This window comes from Oncorhynchus masou, chromosome 28 (genome assembly GCF_036934945.1).
Source record: "Oncorhynchus masou masou isolate Uvic2021 chromosome 28, UVic_Omas_1.1, whole genome shotgun sequence".
NCBI classification, from domain to species: domain Eukaryota; kingdom Metazoa; phylum Chordata; class Actinopteri; order Salmoniformes; family Salmonidae; genus Oncorhynchus; species Oncorhynchus masou.
Genome location: NC_088239.1, coordinates 27,624,372 through 27,637,524, shown reverse-complemented (window position 1 = coordinate 27,637,524; position 13,153 = coordinate 27,624,372). Strand labels below are relative to the sequence as shown.

Genomic DNA, 13,153 nt, shown 5'->3' with positions numbered 1-13,153 from the left:
TCTCTGCTGCTAAAAATAATTTTCTTTAGTTAGTCATGTCGTTTATAGCATAAACACTCAAAAATGAAAATATAGAAATATTGGTTATTGTTGGTGGTTTTCTGAGTGGCAAGAGGTAGTAAATCAAGACGTTTAATATTGTTTGTTTGTTACAGTATATCTCCATCTGCTGGACGGTTGATTGAGTAGTAAATCTGCACATCAGAGTATATACAGTACATAGGCCTGGATAGATTTGCGAAAACTAAACAGATTCACATTCAAGGATCAATAGGTAAATAATAATACAATTGATTGAAATTAACAAAAATCTTTCTTTAAAAAAGACAATACAGCAGTCGTTTTTAGTTTAGACTTCATCAAAGTGAGAATACATCAATATGGATGTGATTTAAACCTAGACTAAATTAAAGATTCAATCAATCAAAATAAATTGTACATACCAAACTATAAGAGCATTAACCATCATTCTAATATGGGGAACTCTACAGTTTACACAGCACAGCAGAATCATTTTTGTACCCAACCCATATCCCAGGATAGAGGGGTTTAGTGAACGTGCTTTCGACTGTGTGGAGGAGGGTCATTGTGTCAGAGATGCTGTAGAAGGACAGAGTACCTGCCTTGTGATCCAGGTACACTCCTACTCTGGAGGACTGAGGGCCTGATACTTTAGTCTCAACATTATTGTGTCTGAAACGATAACCATTACCAGAGAACTCTAAACCCCAAGACTTGTCATTGTATCCGAATCTGGACTCATTAACCATCCGTATTCTACTTATGTCTTTATATGAGACTGCTGTAACAGTCCCATGATGACCCTCCACCTCCCAGTAACAGCGTCCAGACAGACCCTCTCTACAAAGGACCTGCCACCAATCAGTGAATCTGTCTGGATGGTCAGGATTTGGATCGTTAACAGCATTAACAACTGTCACCTTTCTGTTTCCCTCAGACAGAGAGAGGGATTTCTGTGCTGTGTTTGGGTCCAGTGTGAGCTGACAGGAATCTGGGAGAAGAACAGAGACCAATGAGAGGAGTTAGAACAGTAAGTTAAGGCACATACTATACTCTATCTACCCTGTCTTTGATTACAGCAGAGCAGACATCATCGAGAGCAGTATCTACTATTGAAATATCACAAGGTTTGTGAGGAGTGTCAGAAAAAGGAGGCTGTTCGTTACTTGAGGAAGAAACTCACATTGTAAGAAGTGTTCTCTGTTGGGCTCTGGAGACAGTACATCATTCACTGAATTCACTACAAAGATACAAAATATTATCAACATATCGTGTTGTACATGGTGTGAAGTGGGTGTTCTTATGTATTGTGTTAGTATTCATTTAAACCCACCTATGGTGGAGATCTTGATCCATTCTCCTGTAAGGAAGTCTTCTAGTTTCTCTCTGACATCAGAAACAGCCTTAATCACATCTCCAAGGAACTGAGGACGTTTATCAATGCTGGCTGAGTCTGAAGAGACACTGGGACTGGAGAAAGACAGATAACTCTAGAGAGAAAGAGAGAGCGAGAGAGAGAGAATAATAAAAAATACAAAAATTGTTCTCTAATATTTTTATTGATAACATATGTCAGCAATCATGACTACAAATATACAGAATTAAATATAATAGACCAAATGTATAGTTTCACAACAAGTTTATTTCTGTATCACCTGTATCAATGAAGTTTAGGTACCTGGAGGAAATGGATGTGATCCTCTGTGTGTGAGAGCTGCTCCAGCTCAGCGTTTCTCCTCCTCAGCTCAGCTATCTCCTGCTCCAGCTGCTCCAGGAGTCCATCAGCTTGACTCACTTGAGCCTTCTCCTGGTCTCTGATCAGCTCCTTCACCTCAGAGCACCTTCTCTCAATGGAGTGGATCAGCTCAGTAAAGATCCTATCACTGTCCTCCACTGCTGCCTGTGCAGAGTGCTGTTCAGGCACAAAGAGAGAAGAGAAGGCTCCATGTTAAGTCGAATACTTTATCCCCAGGCCATTTTATTACAGAGGAATAAGGTTCTACCTAGAAGCCTTTTCATCTGAATAAGCTTTCTCACTGATGGTATCAGTCTAGCCACCCCAACGAAACCCAGAAACAATACAAGTAGAATAAACAACAATCAAAATCATAGGTACAACCGACTGTAAGTGAACTAATGCAAAGAACAGAGATTCCCAATTACCCACAACCCAACCCTCCAGCAAAATGTACAACCTAAAAGTTAAAGGGTTCTAGGTAGAAACCTTCATAGAGGCCCACATAAATACTATTCACTGATTGTACAAAACATTAAGAACACCTTAATATTGTGTTGCACTTGACCACCCTGCCCCTTGCCCTCTGAACAGCCTTGAAACATGGACACTACAAGCTGTCGAAAGACTTCCACAGGAATGTGAACCATGTTGTCTCCAATGCTTCTCACAGTTGGCTGCATATCCTTTGGGTGGTAGACCATTCTTGATACACACAGGAAACTGTTGAGCATGAAACACCCAGCAGCGTTGCAGTTTGTGACAAAAACCAGTGCACCTACAACCATACCCTATTCAAAGGCACTTCAATCTTTTGTCTTTCCCATTCACCTTCTGAATGAAACACACACACACGCACGCACGCACGCACGCACACACACACGCACACACACACACACACACACACACACACACACACACACACACACACACACACACACACACACACACACACACACACACACACACACACACACACACACACACACACACACACACACACACACACACACACACACACACAATCCATGTCTCAATTGTCTCAAGGTTTAAAAATCCTTTTTTAACCTGTATCCTCCCCTTCATCTACACTGACTGAAGTGGATTTCACAAGTGACATCAATGAGGGATCATAGCTTTCACCTGGATTCACCTGGTCAGTCTATATCATGGAAAGAGCAGGCGTCCTTAATGTTTTGTACACTCAGTGTATATTACCTCAGTTACCTCAAGTACCTCGTACCCCTGTACATTGACTGGGTACCGGTATTCCTTGTCATAGCCTCATTATTGTTATTGAATTGTGTTACTATATAGTTTTTTTTTTTAATAGTACAGTTTTCTTACTTTTTAACTCTGCATTGTTGGGAAAGTGTTCGTAGGTAAGAATTTCACTATGAAGTCTGCACCTGTTGTATTTGGCGAATGTGACAAATACAATTTTATTATTACTTACTACAGTGTTTTTTGGGGTAGATAATACTGAAGTATTCACAATAGTATTTCAGTATATTACAACATTTTATAGTAAGTACTACACATGATCAACAGATACTTGTGTTTAGTATAGTATTCTACAGTATACTACAGTTTCTATATAATGAAATGGTAAGTACTGTAATATTCTATCGTAAACTGTAGTATTTTTCATTCGGTGGTACTGGGTAGATCCCTTTCCAGAGGTTTCTACCTAGAATCATAAAGGGCCTAGAATCAGAAACGGTCCTACTTAAACAGGTTGAATAACCCTTAATGGTTCCTTTTTATAAGAGTGTATTTCATCTCTGACTGGGAGCCCAGAGAGCCTGTTCCCCACAGTGAGTCTCCGTAGGATTGGAGAGTGTCCTCTCTCTCTGACTGGCTGACTGGAGGAGGCAAGTGAAATGGTGCATCTCCAGTCCTCTGGGCCAAGTTTTTCAAAAGTTATCTGATCGGATTTCGGAAATCGGATAGGATTAAATGTTAGAATTGGGTTTTTCAACATTTACAATTTATATTCTGATCTTCTGGATAGGAATTCTAATTCGGTAATCTAATCTGACCTTTCATCAGGATTAAAAGTAGTTTTAGCATTTTTCTAATCTCAAAAATAGTGATGAGGATGGTTTTAATGCTGATAATCAGGATGATCTTAATCCCACTGGAAACAGTGGATTCAGGGTGGATTTAGAAAGGTAAAAGTCACAACAACGAATACATGTCAATGTAACTAAGGGGAGGAGGTTTAAAAAAAATGGAAAACGAAGGTTCATTATGTTAAATTGACCGCAGTATAGTTTCTTTGTCAATTGTTATATGTCTCTCTTTAATCTAGGTACCTTTATGCATTTAGTTTACTCATCTCTGTGTCCCTATGACAGCGTAGAAGTAGTACCATAACTAGTCCAGGAAACTGGCCCAAGAAACAGGTAGAGAGATCTGATCGGAAATTGCAAAAAAAAGAATAATTATCCAGATTGAATTTTTTGAAAAACTGGTCCCTGGTCAATTATACTTACCTTGAGAGACTCCACAGCCTGTTGGAGCTCCTTCAGCTCCTTCTCTCTCTCCTGGATTCTCTGCTGGAGCTTCTGCTGACTCATCCCCAGCTGACTCTATGGAGAAACACTGTTCATTGAGCTATCAAGGTTTATTTGTCCAGTAGTGCAATAGTATAGTATTATGATATAGGGCCATAGAGAGTAGAATTTAAATTGTAATAAAGTCCCACTGCAAAATTATTTATCTATGTTGTTAAGTTGAATTATTATGTTTCTTTACAGTACTCATATCATATAGTTTAAACAGAACTTTGGACTCTTAAGAAAATGATGGTGTGTGACAACAGCTAATGGTGATACATTTAGACAATGTTTTACATGTAACTAATTATATGTCTTTATCTCATATTCAAACAGCTCTCCTGCTGTATATTTAATCATTTCTTTATCAGAGTCACCAACAAGTTATTCTGGTCTAACCTGTTTCTCGGTCCTCTCCGCTGCAGCTGACACTGTATCATGGCCTTTATGATCATCCACCATACACAGATAACAGATACAATTCTGATCGGTACGACAGTAAATCTTCAGCAGTTCGTCATGACGGGAGCAGATGTTCTCCTGTAGCTGTGTGGAAGCTTTGACCAGCTTGTGATTCTTTAGTCCAGGGACACTATAGTGAGGCTGGAGGTGAGTCTTGCAGGAAGACACCAGACACACCAGACAGGACATGAGGGCTTTCTGCTTCCTGGTCCCAGTGCAGAAATCACATGCCACATCTCCAGGTCCAGCATAGCACAGATCAGGGGGATCAGCCTGAATTGCTGTCTTCTTCAGTTTCTCCACCACTTCAGCCAACATGTTATTTTTTCTCAGAGCAGGCCTTGGAGTGAAGGTCTGTCTGCACTGAGGACAGCTGTAGATCCCCGTCAGATCATCCTGATCCCAGCAGCCCTCAATACAGCTCCAACAGTAACTGTGTCCACAGGGAATAGTGACTGGCTCCTTCAGTAGATCCAGACAGACAGAACAACAGAACTGGTCCTGGTCCAGCAGAATTCCCTGTTGAGCCATTTGGACGGTTGTTGTTCACTTTCACACGGACAAACGGCACCGAGATTCAGATAAGTTTTGTTTCCCCAGAAGAAAGTTCGTGGGAGGGGAGGGACTTCCTGGTTCTGCCAGAAGGTGGGGTTAGTTAGCGGGAGGGAGATAGAGGAATGTCGTCCGATGCAATAACGAATATCCTGTTGCCTCGGCTGGTTTACAGGTCTACGCTGCTTTGTGACATATACTTCTGCAGCCTGGGTTGGAATCCAGACCACTGCTACTTCAACACACTTTCCTCCAGAGCCATATATTTAGAGAGGTAACAATTATTCTCAGGGGTTGCTCCAGGTAACATGCATTGTGATCCTGGACTAAACATGAGTGCTTTCTGGTCGAAGCCTGAAGTCCTGTTTACTACATATTATCCAGATATAAATGTATACTGGATATTGAAACATAATGTAAAGGGAATGATTGATATACCTCTGTGTCCAGAATTCATTGTATACTATTGTGGGTATGAATATTATGGGTAGCCAATGTACAATGAACCATTAAAAGGTACATTGTGTTCCTAGTCCAAAGTGTTATTTTTCTGATGTCTACATTAGAGTTCACTAGATAAACTAAAGTGTACTAATGCAGGATGAGAAATAATGAAAACCATCACTATTTCAATGTCCGTTTTCTGGAGTCGTCATTCAAAATGAGAGGCAAATAGAGCTGTCTATGAATGTAGCATGTTTCTATACCTTTTCAAAAATACTGTGACTGTAAGAAGGGACAGATTATATTATATTTTGAGCTATTTAACATTTTAATTCAATGTCCACGTGCAAATATTCTTTGATATGATGAATCGTTGTGCATTGGCCATAGCCTGACAAATCACATTCTCTCTTAAAAATGGTACAGCTATGGAAACAGAACAGGACAAATGCCAAGTCTTATAAAAGACTCGGACCATGTTGTTTGGTTGTTTGTATAAAGAGCAGTAGACTTTCATCCTCGGTTAACTTTAAAATAAAGGATTTCAAAGAATGAATCCAAAGTGAAGTTTTCGAGCTCGCTTATATTTTACTTAATGATCATGAATGAAATAAAATGGAGTAAACATTCACCTAGTGTCAGGGTAGACACGGCCCCCTGACACACACACACACACACACACACACACACACACACACACACACACACACACACACACACACACACACACACACACACACACACACACACACACACACACACACACACACACACACACACACACACTGCTGCTAAATATAAGGTTCTTTAATTGCATTGTCACTCAAGTAGTTTAGAACATAAAACGTAAGGACAAAAATACAGAAATCTAGTTTATTCTGGTGGTTTACTGAGAGGCAGAGGTACTGTCAATCAAAAAAACGTGGAATCATTTGATTTGATTTGATTTTGCCATATCACCATCTGCTGGGTAATTGATTGAGTAGATATTGTTTAGCACCAGATTGATATACAGTAGATAGGCCTTAGATATATTTGAGGACATTCAACAGATTCAAATTCAAGGATCAATAGGTAAATAATAACACAACTCATTGAACAAGATACAATACAGCGGTTGTTATTCAGAAGGTACATCAAAGTGATAATACATCAATGTGAATGTATAAGATTGAAACGTGCACTACAATTAAGATGATATCACTCAGAACAATTATTGTACATACCAGACTAAAAGAGCATTAACCATCACTCTAATATGGGGAACTCTACAGTTTACACAGCTCAGCAGAATTGTTTACGTACCAAACACATAACCCAGGATAGAGGGGTTTAGTGAATGTGGTTTGGACTCTGTGGAGGAGGGTCATTGTGTCAGAGATGCTGTAGAAGGACATAGTATCTGCCTTGTGATCCAGGTACACTCCTACTCTGGAGGACTGAGGGCCTGATACTTTAGTCTCAACATTATTGTGTCTGAAACGATAACCATCACTAGAGCACTCTAAACCCCAAGACTTGTCATTGTATCCAAATCTAGAATCATTGCCCGTTCCTATTCTACTCATGTCTTTAAATGAGACTGCTATAAAAACAGTCCCATGATGAAACTCCACCTCCCAGTAACAGCGCCCAGACAGACCCTCTCTACAAAGGACCTGCCACCAACCAGTGAATCTGTCTGGATGGTCAGGATTCGGATCTTTAACAGCCTTAACAGCTGTCACCTTTCTGTTTCCCTCAGACAGAGAGAGGGATTTCTGTGCTGTGTTTGGGTCCAGTGTGAGCTGACAGGAATCTGGGAGAAGAACAGAGCAGAGACCAATGAGGGGAGTTAGAACAGTAAGTTAAGGCACATACAGTACTGTATCTACCCTGTCTTTGATTACAGCAGAGCAGAGATCAATGAGAGCAGTATCTACTATTGAAATATCACAAGGTTTGTGAGTAGTGTCAGAAAAAAGAGACCGCTAGTTACTTGGTGAAGAAACTCCCACTGTAAGAAGTGTTCTCTAGTCTTGGGCTCTGGAGGCAGTAAAACATCCACTGAATTCACTACAAACACACAGACATTCACAGAGAGAGAGAGAATATTATCAGCAGCATACCATACCATACCAGATGTATAAAGTGATGACTATAGGACCTCTGATTGGTCTAAACAAGATGTTCTTACACTATGTATTGTGTTAGTATTATTTTCAACTCACCTGTGGTGGAGATCTTGGTCCATTCTCCTTTAAGGAAGTCTTCTAGTTTCTCTCTGACATCAGAAACAGCCTTAATCACATCTCCAAAGTACTGAAGAGGATGAATAACGATGCTGGGTAAGTCTGAAGAAACACTGGGACTGGAGAGAGACTGATAACTCTGTAGAGAGACAGAAAGAGTGTGAGAGAGAGAGAGCAGATGACTGCCACAATGTATTTTGTGATCATATGTTATTTTATTGATGTCAGAAAACATGAATACTGATATAACGAATAGAGTATAACTGAGAAAATGTACAGTTTCACAAGAAGTTAATTTCTGTATCACCTGTATCAAGGCAGTTTAGTTACCTGGAGGAAATGGATGTGATCCTCTGTGTGTGAGAGCTGCTCCAGCTCAGCGTTTCTCCTCCTCAGCTCAGCTATCTCCTGCTCCAGTTGCTCCAGGAGTCCATCAGCTTGACTCACTTGAGCCTTCTCCTGGTCTCTGATCAACTCCTTCAACTCAGAGTGCCTTCTCTCAATGGAGTGGATCAGCTCAGTAAAGATCCTATCACTGTCCTCCACTGCTGCCTGTGCAGAGTGCTGTTCAGACACAAAGAGAGAAGAGAAGGTAAAAGTGGGTAATCCCTGTTCTTTGCATGCAATGCAAATAGTCTGGGTAGGCATTTGAATAGCTTTTCAGGAGTCTTATAGCTTGGGGATAGAAGCTGTTAAGAAGCCTTTTGGACTTAGACTTGGTGCTCCGGTACAACTTGCCGTGTAGTAGCAGAGAGACCAGTCTATGACGGGTGGCTTCAGACTTTGACAATTTCTTATGCCTTCCTCGGACACCGCCTGTTATAGAGGTCCTGGATGGCAGGAAGCTTGGCCCCAGTGATGTGCTGGGCCGTACGCACTACCCTCTGTAGTGCCTTGCGGTCAGAGGCCGAGCAGTTGCCATACCAGGCGGTGACGCAACCAGTCAGGATGCTCTCGATGGTGCAGCTGTAGAACTTTTGAAGATCTGAGGACCCATGCCAAATGTTATCAGTCTCCTGAGTTGGAATAGGCGTTGTTGTGCCTTCTTCACAACTTTTTTGGCGTGTTTGGACCATGATAGCTTTCTGGTGATGTGGTCACGAAAGATCTTGAAGCTCTCAACCTGCTCTACTACAGCCCTGTTGATGAGAATGGGGGCATGCTCAGTACTCCTTTTTCTGTAGGCCACAATCATCTCCTTTGTCTTGATCATGTTGAGGGAGAGGTTGTTATCTTGGCACCGCATTACCTCCTGATAGGCTGTCTCATCATCGTCGGTGATCAGGCCTACCACTGTTGTGTCGTCGGCAAACTTAATGATGGTGTTGGAGTCGTGCTTGACCATGCAGTCATGGGTAAACTGTGAGTACTGGAGGGGACTGAGCATACACCCCTGAGGGTCCCCTGTGTTGAGGATCAGCGTGCATATGTGTTGTTACCTACCCTTACCACCAGGGGGCGATATGTCAGGAAGTCCGGGATCCAGTTGCAGAAGGAGGTGTTTTGTCCCGGGTCCTTAGTTTAGTAATGAGATTTGAGGGTACTGTGGTGTTGAACACTAAGCTGTAGTCAATGAATAGCATTCTCACGGAGGTGTTCCTTTTGTCCAGGTGGGAAAGGGCAGTGTGGAGTGCAATAGAGATTCCATCATCTGTGGATCTGTTGGGGCGATATGCAAATTGGAGTGGGTCTAGGGTTTCTGGGATAATGGTGTTGATGTGAGCCATGACCAGCCTTTCAAAGAACTTCACGGCTACAGACGTGAGGATTGTAGGTCAGTATTCATTTAGGCAGGTTACCTTAGTATTCTTGGGCACAGGCACTATGGTGGTCTGCTTAAAACATGTTGGTATTACAGACTCGGACAGGGAGAGGTTGAAAATGTCAGTGAAGACACTTGCCAGTTGGTTAGCGCATGCTCGCAGTACACGTCCTCGTAATCCATCTGGCCCTGCGGCCTTGTGAATGTTGACCTGTTTAAAGGTCTTACTCACATAGGCTGCAGAGAGCGTGATCACACAGTCTTCCAGAACAGCTGGTGCTCTCATGCATGTTTCAGTGTTATTTGCCTCAAAGCGAGCATAGAAGTAGTTTAGCTCATCTGGTTGGCTCATGTCACTGGGCAGCTCTCGGCAGTGCTTCCCTTTGTAGTCTGTAATGGTTTGCAAGACCTGCCACATCTGGTGAGCGTTAGATCCGATGTAGTACGATTCGATCTTAGTCCTGTATTAATTAACGCTTTGCCTGTTTGATGGTTTGTCGGAGGGCATAGCGGGATATCTTATAAGCTTGCGGGTTAGAGTCTCGCTGCTTGAAAGCGGCAGCTCTATCCTTTAGCTCAGTGCCGATGTTGCCTGTAATCCATAGCTTCTGGCTGGGGTATGCACGTACGGTCACTGTGGGACAACGTCATCGATTCACTTATTGATGAAGTCAATGACTGATGTCGTGTACTCCTCAATACCATCAGAGCAATCCTGGAAAATATTCCAGTCTTTGTTAGCAAAACAGACCTGTAGCTTAGCTACTTTTATTGATCTTGTCGCTGGTGCTTCCTGCTTTAATTTTTGCCTGTAGGCAGGAATCAGAAGGATAGAATTATGGTCAGATGGAGGGCGAGCTTTGTATTCGTCTTTGTGTCTGGAGTACAGGTGGTCGCGTTTTTTTCACCCTCTGGTTGTACTTTTAACATGCTGAAAGAAATTTGGTCAAACGGATTTAAGTTTCCCTGCTTTAAAATCCCCGGCTGCTAGGGCACCACCTCTGGGTGAGCATCTTCTACAGCTCATTCAATGCAGTCTAAGTGCCAGCCTCTGACTGTGGTGGTATGTAAACAGCTATGAAAAATTCAGATGAAAATTCTCTAGGTAGGTAGTGTGGTCTACAGTTTATCATGAGATAATCTACCTCAGGTGAGCAACAGCTCAAGACTTCCTTACATATCAAGCACCAGGTGTTATTTACAAAAATACATTTGTCTTACCAGATGCCGCTGTTCTATACTGCCGATGCAGCGTATAACCAGCCAGATGTATGTTGATAATGTCGTCGTTCAGCCACGTCTCCGTGAAGCATAAGATATTACACTTTTGAATGTCCCGTTGGTAGTTTAATCTTCTGCATAGGTCATCTATTTTATTGTCCAAAGATTGCAGGCTTGCTAGCAGAATGGAAGGAAGTGAGGGTTTATTCGATCGCCTACGAATTCTCAGAATGCAGTCCGTTCTCCGGCCCTTTTTTCTCCACCTCCTCTTCATGCAAATCCTGGGAGATCAAGGCATGTTCCCAAGAAAGCAATATATCGAAAGCAGTATATCGTTCGCGTCGGCCTCGTCAGACTCGTTGAAGGAAACAAAGTCGCAATAATCGCAGTAATCGCAGTCCTGATGTCCAGAAGTTCTTTCAGGTCATAAGAGACGGTAGCGTCAACATTATGTACAAAATAAGTACAAAAATAGGTTACAAACAACGCAAAAAAACAACAACAAAAAACATAATCGGTTAGGGGCACGTAAAACATCTGCCTTCTCCTCCGGCGCCCTCTTATATATCTGAATGTGGTAATCCAATCTGACCTTTACCAGAATTAAAAGCAGTTTTTGCATTTTTCTAATCTCAAAATTAGTGATTATGATAGTTTTGATCCCGAAAATGTTGATTATCTTAATCCCACAGGAAACGATGGATTCAGGATGGATTTTAAAAAGGTGAAAGGCACTACAACGAATACATTTCAACGTAACTAACTAAAAACTAAATTGACCGCATAATAGGTATGTGGTCAGTTGGTAAATGTCTCTCTTTAATCTAGGTACTTTTATTCATGTAGTTAACTCATCTCTGTTTCCCTATGACAGTGGAGAAGTAGTAACATAACCAGTCCAGGAAACTGGCCCAAAAACAGGTAGAGATCTGATCGTGGAATCAAAAAATAAATAATAGCAATACAGAATCCAGATTATAATCCAGATTTTTTTTTTTAACTGGTGCCTGGTCAATAATACTTACCTTGAGAGACTCCACAGCCTGTTGGAGCTCCTTCAGCTCCTTCTCTCTCTCCTGGATTCTCTGCTGGAGCTTCTGCTGACTCATCCCCAGCTGACTCTATGGAGAAACACTGTTCATTGAGCTATCAAGGTTTATTTGTCCAGTAGTGCAATAATATAGCATTATGATTTAGTAGGAATTATATTGTAATAGAAGTCCCTTTGCAAAATGATATATCTATGATTTTAGTTGAATTATTATGTTTGTTTGCAGTACTCATATCATATAGCTTAATCTGAACTTTGGACTCTTAAGAAAATAATGGTGTAAGACTACAGACATTATGATACATTTAGAGATTATTTTTCATGAAACTTATTATATATGTTTATATATATATATATATGTTTATATTCAAACAGCTTTCCTACTGTATATTAAATTATTTTTTTTAACAGAGTTACCAACAAGTTATTCTGGTCCAACCTGTTTCTCGGTCCTCTCCGCTGCAGCTGACACTGTATCATGGCCTTTATGATCATCCACCATACACAGATAACAGATACAATTCTGATCGGTACGACAGTAAATCTTCAGCAGTTCGTCATGACGGGAGCAGATGTTCTCCTGTAGCTGTGTGGAAGCTTTGACCAGCTTATGCTTCTTTAGTCCAGGGACACTATAGTGAGGCTGGAGGTGATTCTTGCAGGAAGACACCAGACACACCAGACAGAACATGAGGGCTTTCTGCTTTCTGGTCCCAGTGCAGAAATCACATGCCACATCTCCAGGTCCAGCATAGCACAGATCAGGGGGAGCAGCCTGAAGTCCTGTCTTCTTCAGTTTCTCCACCACTTCAGCCAACATGTTGTTTTTTCTCAGAGCAGGCCTTGGAGTGAAGGTCTGTCTGCACTGAGGACAGCTGTAGATCCCCTTCAGATCATCCTGATCCCAGCAGCCCTCAATACAGCTCCTACAGTAACTGTGTCCACAGGGAACAGCTACAGGCTCCTTCAGTAGATCCAGACAGACAGAACAACAGAACTGGTCCTGGTCAAGCAGAACTGCCTGCTGAGCCATTTGGACTGTTGTTCACTTTCACACAGCCAAAACACAGCGACGAAGTTTTGTTTTCTCAGAATAGAGTTTGTGGGAAGGGG

At 41.7% G+C, this 13,153-nt stretch overlaps 2 protein-coding genes across 2 annotated transcripts; both read right to left on the bottom strand.

Moving 5' to 3' along the window:
- Nucleotides 1-11: 11 nt before the first annotated feature.
- LOC135517457 (tripartite motif-containing protein 16-like) lies at nucleotides 12-5,386 on the bottom strand. Its single transcript, XM_064941769.1, has 6 exons — nucleotides 4,717-5,386; nucleotides 4,255-4,350; nucleotides 1,700-1,933; nucleotides 1,355-1,511; nucleotides 1,205-1,261; nucleotides 12-1,012 (listed from the first exon to the last, which is right to left on the bottom strand). The coding sequence occupies exons 1-6, from the start codon at nucleotides 5,308-5,310 to the stop codon at nucleotides 486-488; spliced, it is 1,665 nt and encodes a 554-aa protein (XP_064797841.1). The 5' UTR covers nucleotides 5,311-5,386; the 3' UTR covers nucleotides 12-485.
- Nucleotides 5,387-6,879: 1,493 nt separating this feature from the next.
- Nucleotides 6,880-13,123, bottom strand: LOC135517459 (tripartite motif-containing protein 16-like protein). Its single transcript, XM_064941770.1, has 6 exons — nucleotides 12,480-13,123; nucleotides 12,015-12,110; nucleotides 8,337-8,570; nucleotides 7,986-8,145; nucleotides 7,754-7,830; nucleotides 6,880-7,562 (listed from the first exon to the last, which is right to left on the bottom strand). Exons 1-6 carry the CDS (start codon nucleotides 13,071-13,073, stop codon nucleotides 7,044-7,046), a joined length of 1,680 nt encoding a protein of 559 aa, XP_064797842.1. The 5' UTR covers nucleotides 13,074-13,123; the 3' UTR covers nucleotides 6,880-7,043.
- Nucleotides 13,124-13,153: the final 30 nt, after the last annotated feature.